The following is a 19538-nucleotide window of genomic DNA, read 5'->3' as shown; positions in this document are numbered from 1 at the left end:
TGGCTTCCGTTTCCACATTGATGTGTTGCTGCTTGCACCTCACTGAGATGAGTCCTGAACTTTAAAAAATATTTATTTTTATTTTATTTGTATTGGTGTTTTGCCTGCATGTATGTCTATGTGAGGGTGTCAGATCTTGAAGTTAAATGCAGTTGTTAGCTGCCACATGGGTGCTGGGAGTTGAACCAGGGTCCTCTGCAAGAGCAATCAGTGCTCTTAACTACTGAGCCCTGGATCCTGGACTTCAAACCCCTTTCCACGCTGAGTGTTTGTAAGACTACATGCAAACAAGATAACCATTGTTTGAAGCTGGTAGGTGTTAGGAAAGTGTATGCCAGCAAGCCTCCTAAGGAAAAAATCTGAAGGTGTTCTGTCTTTACCTTCTAGCTGGCTGTTCACCAGCTATTAAGGGTGCAATTCTGAGTTTGGAAGGCACCTACTGTAATTTTTAGGTTCCTGTCTCCAAGCAGTGATTTGGACAGAGACCCCTAGATAATAAAGGAGACAGTTTATTCAAGTGGAAAACCAAATGAGGTTGGAAATGTGCCAGAGTAAGACCTAGGTCTAAGTTCCAAGAGACTGAGTTGAAGACTTTACATATCCACTTTGTACATAGGCTGTTTTATTACAGTTAGCAGTCAGGAAGATTTCCAGTCTAGTCATTGCTTTCTATTAAGTTAATCTTAAAATGGATTTCTTTGTGTGAGTGCCTTGGCTGCATGTGTGCATATGTACTATAGCTGGAGATTTCTCCAGTCCTGCCAGGGCCCACAGCCACTCAGACCCAAGTAAACACACAGAGACTTATATTACTTATAAACTGTATGGCCATGGCAGGCTTCTTGCTATCTAGTTCTTATATCCTAAATTAACCCATTTCTAGTAATCTATAAGTTGCCACGTGGCTTGTGGCTTACCAGTACTTTACGTCTTACTTCTCATGGCAGCGGTGGCTGGCAGCATGTCCTGACTCAGGCTTCCACTTCCCAGAATTCCCCTCTCTCCTTATCCCACATATATTATACTTCCTGCCTGGCTACTGGCCAATCAGTGTTTTATTTATCAATCAGTCAGAGCAACACATTCACAGCATACAGAAAGACATCCCCAGCACTAAACTCCAGGTACAATGTATCAGGTATGTGCCTGATGCTCAAGATCAGAAGTCATCAAGTTCTCCTGGAACTGGAATTATGAATGATGATGAGCCACCATGTGGGTGCTGGGAACTGATCTTCAATCCTCTGCAAGAACAAGTGCTTGTATCCACTTAACCATCTCTCTAGCCCTTTCATGTTAATCTTGATGCCTCTAAAATCTCTCCCTCCACTCTGTCCTCTTATGTGGGAGGTTTAGTGACTTCATCTTGGTCTGATGGGTCAAAAGTGCATACTTGTTTTGCTCAGCTTTGCTGGATGTTTTGCCAAGAAAAACAGCACACATGTTACCTCCCTGAGAACAGGGAAGTGATTTGAATGTTCCTTAAAACTGAGGTACTTTCAGATAAAAAGGTCTGTAACAATGTAGCATTCTTTGCTGATGGCATAATTTCTGAGCTGTATATAAGCACTGGGCAGAATAAACTTGAGACAGCAGTATTCACTGACAGTCCTCGCAAATCTATCTTATGTCTCTGTCTCTTCTTAATCCTCACTCCTCTATTCAGGTGCTGTTCAACAGGTCCTGACACTCTTACTTCAAATAAATCACTATAACAGATGCTGTCTCTACCTAGGCTTCTTTTCTATTTCTCTGGCTAAATCTACAAGGAAATTTAAGGAGTATTACAAGCATACTAAGAAGTGTATTAATATTTTTAACTGAGACAAGGATAATCATGGATTCCTGGCCATCTTTTTTTGTGAGTTTTTCTTGTTAAAATGCTATGGAACAAATATACTGGGTAGGAAATACCTTGCATTTTCAAAGGACCATCTATATCTGAAGAAGTGATATGCAGTATACTTACTTTCTCATGATGCTAGCCAATAGCATCCAGGGACAGCACAGTCTGGTTGCTATCTGGCACAATAACATACCACATTGTACAGAACATCCACTGAATTACTGAATTTTTCAACATATTATAAAGTTGACATTGTGTTGGTTTGTTTTTGCTCAATCATAGACTAATAGAGGTGATCTGGACATGGTCAAAGTAGCCTTGGCTCATATTTGAAATTCAGGAGGTTAGGTGTAATAAGTGAATTTTCAACTTAGGATATCTTCATTTTGTTTTGGCTTTATTGAAACAAAATTCCACCAAAACTGAAATATATCTCTTTTATTGAAGGACAGGATCCAATGTACATTATAGGAAATACTTAAGTGTTTAAATAATGTTATAAGTCCAGAGGTTGGCCTTATATTCATAGGAAGGCCAGATTTTATGAAAAAGTAATATTCCTCAGTGACTAGGGTGGATCAACACAAAAAAAGACATTCTGTAAGTATATTTCTAAAATCTGTAAAACAATATTTCCTTATTCTCAATAATGGACCTAGTTCTTTTTTTCTTCACCCCATTATTTCAGCCTCTTAAAAACTATTCTGATTACCCAAGATAGACTTGCATTCATATCAGCTTATCAACTGGAGGGGGGTGTCTCATATGTTTAATAGCCACTCAGTCCTCTAAACTGAATACCAATCCTGCAAAAAATTAAATCAAGAAGGATCTTAATGTTGAAGCATGTTGTCAGTTATGGTTTGTGGACAGATGCACAATTCATTACATATTATTTCACAAAAAGCAAGATTCTTGTGTTCTCTGGCAAGAAGTCACTTACACCAGCATGATGTATCTTTTGGAAGAATGAGCGAAAGAAAAATAAATGAAAAGTGAAATAAATACAAGGTGAAAAAAACCTCTTACCATTATTTGTAAGCACACAATAACAATGGCTCAATATAAAAGGAAAAACTTAAGCCAATAATGTAAACTTTATCTAACATTATTACTGTGAGATATTTGCAAGAATTTTCTCTCAAATGAAGACAACATTTGGTAAATGACAAACACACTGTTTAAAACAGTTAAGGAAATCTAATATGAAAAAAAACTTACAGAAAACATTTATCAGAAGTAAAAAGTACAAAATCCCCACTCAAGTACCATTTTATATGTGAAGGTTAATCTACAATTTATTAGCTTGACTGAATTGTGAGACATTCAGGACATTAGTAAATCATACATCTGGGTATGTTTGTTTTGTCATCTGTAAAGAATGACTGGGTCAAGACAACTCCGACCTAATGAGTGGGTTGGGCAGGTTATCCTGGGGCTCTATCATCATGTACTGAATTCTTCCTGTACGACCTGTTAAAGACCTTTGTGACCATTATAATGTGAACTCTTTGCTTCACAATACCATGATGAACCCAAATAAATCATTTCCTCCTTTTGTTTCTCAGATAGTCACCAAAACAAGAAAATTAACCATTACAAAAAATATAAAGATGAGAGGGGAAAAAATGAGACCACTATTGCTTAGAGACAGTAGAAAGTTTCCAACAATCAACAAAAATTCATTTTTCAATGGTTTATCAATGAAAATTATTGTGTTTATTTTCCTTTTTATGACTAGCTTGGAACTCATTACATAGCCAAGGTTCATGGCAATTGACCTCATTGAACTCTTGGCAATACTCTTGCCTCAGCTTCCCAAGTGCTGAAATTAGAGCTGTGTGGACCATGTCTGGCTACCTGTTACTTTAAAAATAAAGAAAAATAAGCCTTATATATTAGATATATATTTTGAGTTACATACAAATTAAATATGGTTGTATATGAAATAAAAACATGACTTCATTAAAAATGTTACTAGGGTTGGAGAAATGGCTCAGCAGCTAAAAGCACTGACTGCTCTTCAAGAAGACCTGGGTTTAATTTCCAGCACCCACATTGCAGCTTACTGTAACTCCAGTTTCAGGAGATGTGATGCCCTCTTCTAGCCTTCAAGGGCACTGCATACACATTGCACAGACATACATGCAGGCAAAAACACCAATACACATAAAATAAAAATAAATAAATCTTTCTTTAAAAGTCAGTATTTTCAAACTGAAGCCCCTTCACTTAAACAAACCTTGGAGAGTTATTTCAACAATTATTTTCAACAATGACCATTTGCTGGGTGTGATGTCACACACCTTTAATCCTATCTATAAGGAGGTAGAGGTAAGTGGATCTCTATGAGTTCAAGACCAGCTTGGTCTAGATAATGAGTTCCAGGACAACCAGGGCTACCTAGAGAGACTCTATATTAAAAAACACAAAACAAAAAAACTAAAGAGTTGCCATAGAAACAAAATGTTCAGGGGATGAAGAGATGGCTCAGTGTTTAAGAGAACATACTGCTCTTACAAAGGATCTGAATTCAGTTCCCAAAACCCAGCTTATAACACCAATTCCAGGGAATCAGATGCTTTCTTCTGGCCTCAGGGCCACTGGCATTCATAAGCTCATATGCAGACACAGATATACACATAGGTAAAGACAAAAAAACCCTGCATTTAAAAAAGCAATAAATATTCCATAACTCTACTTTAATATTGAATGACTAATAATCATAATATGCTCATAATTTTTATGACTTTTTTAGGTGTTATAATTTCTGGAACATTCTATATAAGTTACTTTATATCAGCCTTTCTTTCATAAGACATTTTTATAGGACTTGACTAAATGAGGAACTTTTATAAATCTGATATAGTTTGTTACAATCCATAACTTTTGTTATTTATTTATTTACATTGATAAGTTTTAATACTGAGTGGATTCTTCAATATGGTTGAACTGAAGACTTTTGCACATCCCATCAAGTTTCTTACCAGATCATTTTCTATTATGTTTGTGAATTCAAGCAAGATGATTAGAAGCATGTCTGCAAACTTTACAGTGATATTCTCTTTGCTACATATTATTGTGTTTACTAAAAATGTTATGTGATAAGAAAGTCTTCGAAGAATCTATTCTTAGGAATTCTCTCCAATGTATCTTTTCATGTTTTTTTTTTTTTAAGGGAACTACATGTACTGAAGGCTTTCTTACATTGCTTACATACATAAGGTTTCTTACCAGAGTGGATTTGTTCATGTCTTTGGCAATGACTTAAAGAAGAAAAGGCGTTTCCACATTGTTTACACATGTAAGGTTTCTCTCCACTGTGAATTCTTTCATGGCATTGAAGGGAACTGTGAGCAGTAAAGGCTTTTCCACACTGCTTGCATACATAGGGTTTTGCTCCACTGTGAACTCTTGCATGGCGATGAAGAGAACTGTTAACACTAAAAACCTTACTGTGGGGCGTTTACCCACTAACCCCACAGTTCCTCAGAGTTTTCCTGAGTGTGAGCGCAGGAAATATTAGATAGAAGGATTTATATTGCTGAGAATATTGTGGAGATAAACAGATAGAAAATAAAGGATAGCCTCGAGAGGGCCTGGAACCTTTTCCAACGGGCCCAGACTGTCTCTGCCCAGGGTATTTATAGACACGAAGGGGTGGAGCAAAAGACCTCCCCCCAGCACAGCCAAGTGCAGACCATCTCAGACACCTGCACTCAGGCCCGTGGTCCTAATCATCCTCTATGCGGACATGATGGGTAAAGCCACGAGGAACCTGAAAACAGGCTCCCACAGGTCCCCCTTTCTTAATATATAAAAAATAACTATTAATAGCTTACAGCAATCTCTATAGCTGTTACACCTCCCAGTATGGGAGCAGAGGATGATAAAAATGGCATTTCTCTTTTGAATTAGGTCCAAGGTGACTGCATCAGTCTTAGCTGCCTCAAGCCCTTTCTAAACCAAAAACTCTTATGGCAACTACAAACTTAAAGAATCTCTTAGCTTCATCATTACCATTAACAGGTTAACATAAATATTGCTACACATAGTCACAATTCTCCCAATCTTACAACACAAAGCAAATTCTTAACAGAACCATTTGAATTAGCATATATGGTGCTATATATAGTTAACAATTTTCTCAGTCTTACAACTCTAACTCTTAATCATTTGAATTTTCTTGGTAACAGAACATAGGAAAAACTTTGATGTATTCACATCAAACTTAAATATTTCCTTAACTCCACAAAACCAGGGTGCATTAATACCAATGGATTAAACATAACTTCTGCAAACATAATTCAACCTCATAACTCCTCCTTTTCTTTATAATTTTTTAAACAAAATCTCAAACCTAGTTAGAGGAACCCAAACTTATACAATTCCTATAAACCCATATTGAAAATACAGTATTCTAAATTAACCATTAACACTTTGAAAACTTTTAGCAAAACATCCAAAGCAGTTTCTTAATAAAACTCTTTACACTTTAAACATAGTCTCTTAGTATACCTCATTTGCATTTCTTACTAACATGACATGACATTAATCCACTCAAACCATTTTTGAAATTAGACTAAGGAATATTAACTCTCCCTTTTCTTTATAATTTTTTAAGCAAAATCTCAAGCCTAGTTATAAAACTCAAACTTTTCCTTTTAAACATTACCATTTGTAACACAAAACCAGTTCCATAAGTAATTCCATTTTTACAGAAACAGTTCCACAAAACAATTGCATTTTTAACACAGAATACATAAATCAGCAGCATATATGCATACACAAAACTGCATCTTGAGTCAAGGTAGAAACAATAAGTTTCTTCATTTAAACAGTTCCATTTTTAACCCAATTCCAGCAAGCAGTTCCTAGGTCATTATTATAAGTAAACTCAAAATTGTCCCATTGCAATGAAATCTCTATTGTTCATTTCATTTCTTAAGTCCCAAAATTCAAATGATAAATTCTGGTATGAGCCTTCCAAATATGAGAAATCCATAACCAAAATCTTTTTGTAATTTTATCTCATTTTAAGTTCAAAAAGTTCAAACAAGAAATAAATTCTGGTATCAGGCTTTCACTTCAAAATATGAAGAGACGTTTTACAACCAAAACTTTTAGCAGTTAACAATTTTACTTCAAACAAGTGTCTCTGCAACTTTTGTTCTCACAGACAGAGACCTTTTTAGGTACAGTAGTATTGTAAACTGCACCGTTTTTGATGTTACCTCAGGTTTTTCTGTGTTGTGTTGATTTTCCACAGATCTCAGCTGCAGATGCCTTGTTGTGCTGGTTCTGGCGTCCGCCATTCTTGCTTCTTAGCGGCTTCTGGAGCTTTTGAAACCATTCAGACTGCCTGCTCTGCAGTCTACCAGGACACTAACCTTCTGTGTCTCAGGTTCTTTCACCATATACATTAAGCATAGATTCACACTCACATATAACATGTGCTTAAGCATAAACTCACACTCAACATTTACACATTTTTACAAACTCACATATAACATATTAACATCTACTTATTTATACTCTTTAAGGAAACTATAGAACTACTTTAGCAAATATATTTCTTTTTTTCTTTTTCTTTTGTTTTTTCGTTTTTCGAGACAGGGTTTCTCTGTGTAGCTTTGTGCCTTTCCTGGAACTCGCTTTGTAGACCAGGCTGGCCTCGAACTCACAGAGATCCGCCTGGCTCTGCCTCCCGAGTGCTGGGATTAAAGGCATGCGCCACCACCACCTGGCATCAAATATATTTCTTATTACTTCTTATATTCATTCCATCTTCTTATTTCTTATTTCAACTTACATTTACAACTAGCATTTTACAAGCTTATTACTACATGACTTAAGACTACCTTAGATACTTCTTGCAAGCTTATATTCTTAAAGGATCTATATATCTATTTTACAAATTTATATAGGGCTACCATTAGCATATATTTAACTTCGCAAACACCTAAAGATTTCTTAACACAGATCTAACAAGACAGAATTTCTACAAACTCACATATCTTATTTTCATCTTTTTCTACTTACTCTTAATTACTATCACTATCTCTATTAGAAAGATTCTCTTAATAGACAGGAAGTACGTACATCATTTCTAAAGTTCAGAGTTTATAGTCAGCTTTGCTATAAAGCACTGGGATTTAGTGAGTGTTGTCATTATAGAGTTGGGATACTTGTTGCTAGGGGACTGTAACATTCCCAGGACAAAGTCACACTCCAAAGTTGCCAGTTCTCTCAGCTGTTCCGGAACCAGCAGAGATGCACTGTCAGCGGTAGACAGTCTTTAACTAGAGGCTGTCCCTTCACCCAAATTCATAATAGCTCCCCTAAGTGTTTCAATTCAGACAAACGTTTCTATTACAGCAGTACTCTTGGTTTGCTCTATTGAAAAACTTCACTTCATGCTGAGGGTGAAATTACCATATTTCACTGCTGTAAAGCTCTTTGCAGAGTACTGCACAGCTATTAGGTGATATAAAGTATTTTTCTAAAGGAGCTAGTAAAGCCAAAAGCAACACCGCTCCAAACTCTATTTCCTCACTGTTTGCATTAACCAGTGACAAAACCTCAGAAACAATAATCGAGCCACTTTCATTCTGCTTCCTTTATAGGAACGTCATTGGAGTTGACCTTCCTTAGTTCCGCACTCCTTACCAAACACTCCAGTAACCACTGAGCTTCATTCTCCTCTTGTGAAAAAACACAAACATGTCCTCGACCCCATATTAACACAGGATCAGGACCCTTCCATAATCCTGAGCAGGGATCTTTCCATTTCACTTGAGCAAAAGTCGCTTGGGTGCCACTGTGCCAAAATCTATCTGTGGCAGATTGTTCATAGACATCCATATTCAAAAAGTTCAGAACAAAAAGAGCATGACTTAATGCGGTGATTGAGGGTAAATTTCTTCCTTTTTTATTTTTATTTTTTGAAGTTGTATTTTAAGACTGCTATGAGCTCTTTCTACAATACCTTGTCCCTGAGGATTATAAGGAATACCTGTTTTATGTACGATTTCCCATTGGGTACAAAATTGTTGAAATGCCTTACTACTATATCCAGAGCCATTATCGGTTTTAACAATTTTTGGTATATCCATATACAAAAAACACTTCAAGCAGTGCATAATTACATGTTTTGTATCTTCCCCAGGTTGTGCACTAGCCATTAAAAATCCTGAATAAGTGTCGATGGTCACATGTACATATCTTAATTTGCCAAATTCTGCAATATGCGTAACATCCATTTGCCATAGATGATTGGGAAGAAGACCTCCAGGGCTTATCCCTAAGTGAGGGACAGGAAAATATTTTGGACATACCCCACATCGTTTAACTATTTGATGAGCTGCTTTTTTGGCAAGATTGAATTGCTTTCTTAAACTTTTGCTATTTTGATGAAGAGCATGTGACTGTTGAGCCATTTCCACTTGGGATAATGCTCAGCCATTGCATTACCCTCAGCTAAAGGACCAGGAAGATTGACTGAGCTCTAATATGGCCCACAAAGCATGGCAGCTTTCTTTAATGAATAGCTTCTTGAATTTCTTGAAACAATTTGACTTGATTGTTGTTAGTTCCAATATTTTCACCAAAACTGTTACTATTCAAAGGAATCAAGAAAATAGATGTTCTTTCATGAAACATATCCTTCATTAGCTTACTTTGAGAAAAAGCATTTTCAGAATTTAGTATTTTCATTTCATTAGCTTTAACTCCTGATGTTATTAGCAGCTGTAATATTTAGCATTGATTTTTTATAAGGAACTTTCACGTGAAGCAACTCTTTTGTAAGACAGCTAGATTTCCTGAAGTTTGTTCCCATCTATAAAGCAGTCATTTCTTTTTGAATGCCTCTTTCCCCGTCTCCTTATTAGATTTGCAAAGGAATTACTCATTGCAGGCAGTTTGTTCAAAAGGCAAAGAACTTTAATTTCAACATAGGCTTCTTCATATCTAAGACAACGTTCAGTGTATAAACTGCTTTCTCTTGTTTTAAGAATTTTTAAAGTGGCTTATTTGCTCTGATAGGTAGTTTTTTGTCATCCAACTACCATAAAAACTTTGCACAGCTATTAGGGTAAATAAGGCATTTTACTAACGGAGTCCCAAACTGCGAAGCACCTACTTCTGTATCCTTTCAATTTTTCATTGGAACTGACACTTAAACTCTTAGACAATTTTCCTCCTTATTCTTTTAAAAGCTGTATTTTAAGTTTACCATGAACATATTTTCGAGCTGACAAAAGTGTTTCAGGGCAATATTGCCATCTTTAGGGGAAAAACTACCTTTCCCAGAATGCATTTCCCTTATATCAGTCCCTTATTGCAAGTTAGCTTTTGGACTTCATTTTCCATAGCTCTTTTTGGGTCTGAGAGTCAACTTCTAAGTTATTTATTTATTTATTTATTTATTTATTTATTTATTTATTTATTTAACCAGACTTGCTTACAAATTCTTGCCCGGGAGGTTTGAACAAAGTTTTTTGCTTTTGAAACGGAAGATTTGAACAAGCATTTTACATTTTCAACTATGGTACGTTGGAAGGTTTCTATTCTCTCTTCAACTGGCTTTAACAGGGGTTTCTCCTTCATCAGACACTGGCCCCAGATCAGAACTGCACCTGCCTCTTTAGCGCGCATTGAGGTGGACAATTTCTGATAGCAACTTTCCTCGGGGCTTGTGCTTGCCTTAACCAGTCAGTGAAAAACAAATATTTACAACAGAGCTTTTCCATAGCTCCTTCAGAGATTTTTTCCCCCACTGATTTTATTTCTCATTTTGATTGTCTCTCCCCCCCCCCCCCCCACCCAGAGCTTCAGGTATCTGTCTGCAGCTCTGTACCTCTGCTAGTCACCTTTGGAGGTAGGGTCTTTTTTTTTCTCCCCCAGAATCTGCCTCAAATTCTAGCAGCTTTTTCAGGTCATATATTTTTCTGGGGAGGATTATGTCCCTTCTGTTTCTTCTGAGTCTTTCTCCCAGACAGTTCCCAGTTTGGTCTCAATTTATCCCCTCTACCCCAGAAACATTTCTGACACTACAGTGGCAGCTTTCCCTGCTATTGAAGGTAGGAGCTTTTTGTCTGTTTCTATTTTCAAGGTTTGTGGAGTTTGTGTTCATAAATCAAGCTTAGCAAGGGAGGTTTTTGCCATATCTAAGCTCGCATTAGGACAGGTGTTTTTCCCTCAGGTCTTTCACCTGACCCAGTCCCCCAGTGGGTTGCATTTGCTTGTCTGGGTGCTCAAGGACAGGGCTTATGCCAGAGGCAATCACCCCTTAGGGCTACACTCCCTCATCTCATCGGAGTCAGTTGAAACAAAGCTTTTTTCAAAGAGGTGTTTTCTCTGACAGAAAAGAAAGCTTTACTCCTGGATAGTTCTGTTCTGCCCTGGCTGGGGTCTTTCCCTAGACAGTGTTCTGACTCAGCAGCACAACTGCTTCAGACACAGTTCAGCTTTACTGTTTTCCCAGAAAGGTCCTTACTCTGATAGGAAAGCTTTTTCTCAGATTTTTTTCAGCCGTGGACCTATCAACCCGGGACTTGTAGGAAAGTGGACAACTGTGCTGTTCCCACTGGCTTTAGCTTTGTTTGTTCATTAGCAATCTTCCCCTGGGTCCTGCACCTTCCTGTCTCAGCTCTGTGCTCCAGGAAGTTTACAACTGCAGGAACCCTAGTATCCCCGAAATGCACTCCAACTCAGAGACCCTGCCAGTCGCCCCTGGGTTTTTGGTCAGAAGAGAGGATACAATGCTAACAGAATTTGCATTGCTTCAGGGGATCTTTGCATTAGGATGATTAGGAGCACCTTTTCATTCTGAAACGCTCACTCAGAAACAAAACCCTTGATGCCTCAGCTCGGCTGTAACTGAAAAGCTTGGCTTTTTTGCTTTTCTTGGGTAAAGTTTCCTGCCCTTTTGGGCTCTGTATAGCTCTTTACCCACACTCTCCCAAGCATTTCCCTCAAGGTACTCTGACCCACTGTCTTTTACTAGCTTGAAGAGACAGAGCTTAGAAGAGGTTTTTAGGAACTTGTCCCTGCCTCCTGCATTGCAGGGAGGATTTTTAAAGCTTGAAAGAGAAGTTAGGTTTTGCTGTCTTAAGAGGTTTGTTGTTTTCCCTTAGAGCTAATCACAGGTGGTCCTCATACCAACATCTTCAAGTGATTCTAATTTTTGTCCTTCTGAGAGAGAAAGTTAAAGGCTTTAGTTTTTAAGTTTAAGAGAGCTTTTAGTTTGAAAAAGATTAAGGCTTTTTAGGAAACCCCCCCCTCCCAATTTTCCAAGAAAAGCTTTTAGTTTAAGAGAAAGATTTTTTTTTCCCCAAGAGAGATAGACCAACTTTTCCCAAAAATTCTGAACTTTAAACTTTTTGGCTTTTTACACCCCCATTTTTGCCTCAGGGAGAAATCACTTTCTCTTGCTGCTTGGACTTAGCATTTCAGCTGTCCCCAGGTCAAAAGCTTCCATAGGAAACTTTTTCTTCCCCATAAGCCCAAAGAAAAGCTTTTTTACTACCCGTAAAGCCCAAAGAAAGATTTTTTCCCCCAGTTTGCATTCATAGCCCCGAAAGTTAGAAAATTGAAGAGTTTTTCTGTCTAGTTGCCTTACTTATTTTTTCCTACACAGCCTTACACTTCTAAGTTTTTCCTACACTATGCCTTATATTTTTTACAGAAATTGAGAAAGGGATAAAAGATAGAAAATTTTGACAGAAGAGAATTTTGCTGCAGTATTGGACATCGTTCCAGTCTGCTTTCCTTTTCTCTTGAGGATAAAACCCCTGCCCCTCAATAATAGATATATAAAATATGTATTTTCCATAACACTGGCATGCCTTTCCACTGGCATGCCTGACCCACACTTTTGCCAAAAACTCTGTAATAAAATTATTATTTTCTTTTATCTTTAGTCCCTATTACTTTGTCTTTAGTTCCTGTTCATTTGTCTTAGTCCCCCCTTTTTTGTCTTTAGTCCCCCCTTTTTTTCTTTAGTCCCTTTTTCTTTTTTCTTTAGTCCCTGTTCATGGCGCCATTCTGTGGAGCATTTACCCACCAACCTCACAGCTCCCCAGAGTTTTCCTGAGTGTGAGCAGCAGGAAATATTAGATAGAAGGATTTATATTGCTGAGAATATTGCGGAGATAAACAGATAGAAAATAAAGGATAGCCTTGAGAGGGCCTGGAACCTTTTCCAACAGGCCTGACTGTCTCTGCCCCAGGGTATTTATAAATGCCAAGGGGGTGGAGCAAAAGACCTCCCCAGACCCAGCATAGCCAAGTGCAGACCATCTCAGACACCTGCACTCAGGCCCATGGTCCTAATCATCCTCTATGCGGACCTGCTGGGTAAAGCCACGAGGAACCCGAAAACAGGCTCCCACACCTTACCACACTGATTACATTTATAGGGCTTCTCTCCAGTGTGAGTTCGTTCATGTATACGAATGGAGTGGGAGGAAATAAAACTTTTCCCACACTATTCACAGACATAGGGCTTCTCACCACTATGAATCCTCTCATGATAGTGAAAGGAACTATGATTAGTAAAGGTTTTATCACAAACTTTACATACATAGGGTTTTTCACCAGTCTGAGTTCTTTCATGGTCTTGAAAGTTACTCAAATAACTGAAAGTTTTATCACATTTCTTACATCTGTAAGGTTCCTCTTCAGTTTGAGTTCTCTCATGTCTTCGAATTCTACTCAAACTAGACAAAGCTTTCTCACTCTCCTTTTGTACATATGGTTTCCTTCCAGTGTTAGTCTTTTTATGACACTGAAGGAAACTGTGGTTCATGAAGGATTTACCACATTGCTTACATACATAAGTTTTTTTTTTTTCTATTGACAATTTTCAAATGTATTTGAATGTAGCTCTGATTCTGGAAAGCTTTCTCACATTGCTTATATTCATAGGTGTTCTCCTCACCAGAAGTACTCTCATGCTTCAGAATACATTTGGGATAAATGAAAGCTTTCCTACATTCCTTAACTTTATATAGACCTCTGCAACATAGCTTATATTTATGATGTTTGTGTCCAGTATGCACACTAATAGGTACACTTTGGGATGAATCACCAATAAGCATATCTTCATGCACATGTCTTTTTTACTCCAGGAAAAGTTTTCTTGTTCACAACTGAGTCTACAATCTGGCTGAAGATTTCTCCACATTCACTACCTTTATGTTCACCCAGACTGTGCACCACTTCACTTCTGTAGAAAAGAGAAAGCAAATTACTAAAATTTTGTTTGGGGCTTGGTGGTTAAAAGTGCTTGCACTGCAAGCATAAAGGCCTAAGTTCAAATCTCCAGCATCCATGTAAAAGCTAGGCATGGCCTAGCAGTTGGGGGTGGAGACAGATCCTGAGAGCTCACCAGCCAACTCACCTAGGCAAATTGGTGAGCTTCTGGTTTAGTGACACTATCTTGAAGAAATAAGACAGAGACTGATGTAGGAGTACATCTGATATCCTGCTTTGACTTTTGCATTGGCATACACACCCACATATTCATGTACATATAACACACACAAATAAAAGTTTTGTTTATAATTCATAAGCAAGAAGAAGGATTGCTGGTTTTATGCAGTTTGGGAATTTTTAAAGAAGAATGTAGGTAACCCATAAGAAAACCAATATTGAGATACTGGTACTTGTATGGAGTTTCTTAGTACTTTTATCAAGTTAATTATTTTCTAAACATTGAGTATTTTATTATTATTTTTAAAGATTTTACTTTCATATTTAAATTATGTGTATGTGCATGAGTTCAGTGCTTGTGGCGGCCAGAAAAGAGCACTGGATGTGGACTATGAGATGTGGGTGCTCTTAACTGCTAAACTATCTCTCCAGGCCTTAGTATTTTTGAGGTGAGGTCCTCATATAATACAAACTCACCACCTCCCCTGCCAGACTAACCACCAGAGATTTCAGGCATGTCACCATATCTGCTTTCCCCCCCCCCAATAATGAGGCATTTAATGTTTCTTATATTTTCTTGTATTAAGCATTTTAACATTAACATTGTAAAATTGTGTTGACAAAACAGCACACATTGGGAGTACATCATCTACTCTTAGACTTGTATTCTGGGAACAGACACATGAGGATTATGAGTTACAATGTATCCCTGAATCATTACTGACATCCAAGCCAGGATGAATAACAAACAACAAAATCACAAGGGTATGTGTGAAAATATGAAAAACAAAACCAGGAATGACAACCCATCACCCTTTCATACATACCCTTACTTGAAAAGTATAATTACACACTGCCTGATATTTAAATAAAAAATGGACCACTTAGATGATGGGGATCCCATTCTATACATTACAGCAGAAAAATACCTATCACTAAGTGAAAGCACAATAAAACATGAACAAAAGCAACAGAAGGAATATAAAGAGAACAAAATAAACTTCACTAAATGGATTGGCCACACATAAAGCACACTTGAATATCTACCTCAAATGTTTCAAAATAGAAACTACAATGCAGTGATCTCAACCATATGTCTTAAGTGAACATGGTAAGTAATTTACTTCCTTCAAGGCTACAATGAAAAACAAATGAAATGTGATTTTTGTTCTTGAAGCTGAAGACAACTGTGATGTCTAGAGTCTTTACCAAATTATTTATATGAATAGGGTTTTGCTCTTGTATGAGTTTATTCCTATTTCCTCACTTCAAAATGATATAGTTTTTAAAATATTTACAGCACTAGAGACATGGCTGAGCAGTTAAGAAATGTTCATTACCAGGACCAAGGTCTGATTTTTGACAACTTCCTATAATTCCTGCTAAAAAAAGATCCAAGGGTTTAATGTTCTCAGGAACAACATGCACATTCACACACCCACAAAAACAAACACTGACATCACATAATTACAATTAAAGCAACTCTTTAGAAAAACAATTTTTCATTCATGAAAGTTTTTTTCTTGTAAGCATTTGTTCTTGTAACATAGGTATTGAGGCACCTAATGGCTTATTACACAGTTTTTCTTCACCATGAATTGTTTTATGTAACCAAAAGCAAGTATGTAGGCATGGAGTCTGAGAAACCAATCATTGTAATTGGTGGTTTCATTTGGAAAGAATTAGGAAATGCTGCCCTGCTGCAGGAAATATGTTACTGGGCCTACCAGCTTAGAGAATTTACATCCACACATTTCCAGGTCCCACTCTTTGCTTCATGCTGCCAGTTAAGGATACGAGTTCTTAGCTTCCTGCTTTAGCTGCCACATCTGACAGTTGTTGCCATGCCACTTTCATGGTGATTCTGTATCCCTCTGGTATTAAGGGCCAAATTAAACTCTTTTATAAGTTGACCTAGACATTATATCACAACAGAAAAGGAACTAATACAAATTCATAAAGTTTTACACCTGAATTAGTTATTCCATGCGATTTAAGACAAGTATAAAATCTGAAAGGGTTATGTTATTGTTTAAATTCACAGTGCAAGTGTTACAGCTCTGGAAGGAATGGTACCCTGTCTGTAGGAAGTTAGACTATACTTTCAGCTGTGAATGGAAGGTATCCTATAATTACAGCTGTGAGAAGAAAGGTATCCTGACAGGAAGTCAGGCTATACCAGAAGCTGTGTTCCAGTGGGGGATGATATCCCTACAGGATGAGCAATCCTGCTTCTCTCTGAGAGACAGCCCTTACAGCTGGGCTCTGCTCAACTCTGTTAGGAGAGGTTCCCAGCAGAGATGTCTGTTGCTGCTCTGCTTCACTCACCTAAGGGAGTTTCCTAGAAGAGGTGTCCATTGCTTCTCTGCTCTAATCCACTAGGGATATTCTGATCCACTTGGACAAAAGGATGTCTTCACTCAAAACTCATTCAAGATATTTATTGGGGAGGGAGGAATCCAGGATAGAGTCTGCCTCTGCCAGTGTGGAAAAAGGCAGCAGCCAACTGAACATGCACAAGGCTTATATGGGGTTTCTTAGGGGCAGAGTTTTTCTAGGGAGAAGATTTTTGGGGTGGGAATTGGTTGGATTTCAATCCCTGTGCTTGAATAAGCTCAGAGATTGGCTGGATTTCATGCTCATGGATTGGTTGGTTTTATGCTCAGCTGGTCAAAGCTAGAGTGTGTTTCATTGGCTGTCGTTTCAGGGACAAAGTGTGTTTCTTTCACTTGGCTTTTCTTAAAATTATGGCTCTGGTTTCAGGGCCACAGTGTATCTTTCACTGGCTTTGGAATCAGGGACAAAGTGTGTTTCATTAGCTCTAGTTGAAGGGTGTGTTTCTTTAGCTGGCCCTTTTACCCTACACATAATGCTTCATAAATTTGTTTTTTTCCCCCATGAGATAGCTGGTGCAAACAATATAAAAACGCATGTCATAACGCTTGAACAGTTTTTTGACACTGTCAATTTTTTTCTACAGAATAAACACTGTTATATAACTGACTGTAAGTGTGTTGGCTAAAGATTTTACTAAATACATTATAATAAATAGCCCTCAGTATCATTTTCAGGTACTCAAAGTCTATTGTGATAAGCAAAGGCTTTAAGAGAGTCAATGCACACAAAAATTTTACTCTTGTGTAAAGTGCAAAACTTTATCACACTGACTATATTTTTAGTGTTTTTCTGCAATATGACTTTTTCTCATTATTTCAAAGATTACTGATACATGCAAAGGATTTACAACACTGATTACATTCATACGGTTTCTCTCCTGTATGTGTTCTTTTATGCATTTGAAGATGATTGTGATATGCAATGGCTTTACCACATTGAATATATTCATAGGGTTTCTCTCTAGTATGTATTGTTTCATGCATTTGAAGATGACTGTGTATGTAATGGTTTAACCACACTGATTGCATTCATAGGGTTTTTATCAGTATATGTTCTTTAATGCATTTGAAGATGACTGTGATACAAATGCTTTACCACATTAATTACATTCATAGTTTTTTTTCCCTCCAGTATGTATTCTTTCATGCATTTGAAGATTACCACGCTGTGCAAAGGCTTTACCACATTGAATACATTCATAGGGTTTCTCTCCAGTATGTGTTCTTCCATGGATTTGAAGATGACTCTGTTGCACAAAGGCTTTACCACATTGAATACATTCATAGGGTTTCTCTCCAGTATGTGTTCTTTCGTGCATTTGAAGATGACTCTGACGTAAAAAGGCTTTACCACACTGACTACATTCATGGAGTTTCTCTCTAGTATGTGATCTTTCATGCCTTTGAAGAATACTGTGATGAACAAAGGCTTTACCACATTGGTTACATTCATAAGGTTTCTCTCCAGTATGTCTTCTTTTATGTATTTGAAGACTAATGTGTTTTGAAAAGACTTTATCACACTGATTACAATTGTATAATTTCTCTCCAGTATGTGTTCTTTCATGCCTTTGAAGATGACCATGTCGTGCAAAGGCTTTACCACATTGATTACATTCATAGGGTTTCTCTCCAGTATGTGTTTTTTTATGCACCTGAAGACTACTGTGATGAACAAAGGCTTTGCCGCATTGATTGCATTCATAGGGTTTCTCTCCAGTATGTTTTCTCTTATGCATCTGAAGACCACTGTGATGAGCATAAGCTTTACCACACTGATTACATTCAAAGAGTTTCTCTCCAGTATGTGTTCTTTCATGCCTTTGAAGATGACCATGCTGTGCAAAGGCTTTACCACATTGATTACATTCATAGGATTTCTCTCCAGTATGTGTTTTTTTATGCACCTGAAGACTACAGTGACGAACAAAGGCTTTACCGCATTGATTGCATTCATAGGGTTTCTCTCCAGTATGTATTTTCTTATGCATCTGAAGACTACTGTGATAAGCATAAACTTTACCACACTGATTACATTCAAAGAGTTTCTCTCCAGTATGTGTTCTTTCATGCCTGTGAAGATGACTCTCATATGCAAAGGCTTTACCACATTGAATATATACAGAAGTTTTCTCTCCAGTTTGGCTTCTTTCATGCCTTCCATGTCTTCTAGAACTTTGACAATGTTCATCAGTATTATGGTCTTCCCAACTGTATCCTATAGTAGTGAGGTTCCAATAGGTCTGCAGCATCACATCTTTGTAGAGATTCTTCTGGGAAGGATTCAGCAAAGTCCACTCTTCCCAAGTGAAGCCAACATGAACATCATCATAGGTCACTGCATTCATGTTGTGATTTCCCAGCTTGTCCATGCTCTCTGTTCAGCTCCCTGCACTTGCAGCAGACCACACAAAACCACTGGTGCCTTCTCTTCAAAGTCAAGCCTGAAGCTGGCTGCTGGAAGGACTTTGCACCACTTCTGACTGGCAGGTCGACTGGCTAGTGAGGCCTCACAAACTCCTCAGCAGATCCTGTTTCCTCAGACTGAAAGCCTCTGAGTCCTACCTCTGAAGGTCTCAGTTGAGCTGCTTAAAAAGCCCCATATCTGCTGCTATGTCAGAGTTAAATGCACTTGAGAATGCATTATGCAAAATGCTTTGGTCACCACTATTTTGGATTTTGAAATATTTGCATATATATTAGTGTATTTTTGAAACTTTTAGCCAGGCAGTGGTTGGTACATGCCTTTAATCCCAGAACTCAGGAGGCAGAGGCTGGCAGATCTCTGAGTTCGAGTCCAGCCTGGTCTACAAACTAAGTTCCAGGACATCCAAAGCTGTTATACAGAGAAACCCAGT

The 19538-nt window shown here is 37.7% G+C and overlaps 2 protein-coding genes across 3 annotated transcripts in view; both read right to left on the bottom strand.

The window, feature by feature from the left end:
* LOC131900545 (zinc finger protein 136-like) overlaps positions 1-8623 on the bottom strand; it is a 36387-nt gene extending 27764 nt beyond the window's left edge. The window contains exon 1 of the mRNA XM_059251819.1: positions 7949-8623. The gene's annotated coding sequence lies outside the window, so the exon portion shown is untranslated. The remainder of the gene's footprint in view (positions 1-7948) is intronic.
* Positions 8624-14918: 6295 nt separating this feature from the next.
* LOC131900595 (zinc finger protein 431-like) lies at positions 14919-19499 on the bottom strand. 2 transcript variants are annotated; one of them, XM_059251895.1, is made up of 2 exons: positions 17816-19499; positions 14919-17648 (listed from the first exon to the last, which is right to left on the bottom strand). In XM_059251895.1, the coding sequence occupies exons 1-2, from the start codon at positions 19050-19052 to the stop codon at positions 17497-17499; spliced, it is 1389 nt and encodes a 462-aa protein (XP_059107878.1). In that variant the 5' UTR covers positions 19053-19499; the 3' UTR covers positions 14919-17496. The 2 variants fall into 2 exon arrangements, with proteins under 2 accessions (XP_059107878.1, XP_059107877.1); XM_059251894.1 differs by having other exon boundaries at positions 14919-19499.
* Between the last annotated feature and the right edge of the window lie 39 nt (positions 19500-19538).

Source organism: Peromyscus eremicus, unplaced genomic scaffold, assembly GCF_949786415.1.
Source record: "Peromyscus eremicus unplaced genomic scaffold, PerEre_H2_v1 PerEre#2#chr22_unloc_1, whole genome shotgun sequence".
Classification (NCBI taxonomy): domain Eukaryota; kingdom Metazoa; phylum Chordata; class Mammalia; order Rodentia; family Cricetidae; genus Peromyscus; species Peromyscus eremicus.
The sequence above is the reverse complement of the archived record's forward strand: the minus strand, read 5'-3'. Positions and strand labels throughout refer to the sequence as shown.

Excerpts from the sequence above, each read along its gene's own strand:
- LOC131900595 (XM_059251895.1), bottom strand. The coding sequence starts at position 19,052 with ATGGACAAGCTGGGAAATCACAACATGAATGCAGTGACCTATGATGAT. Across the intron at positions 17,649-17,815 it reads TCAAATGCATGAAAGAATAC|ATACTAGAGAGAAACCCTAT; the intron begins ATACTGGAGGGA and ends ATGAAACAATAC.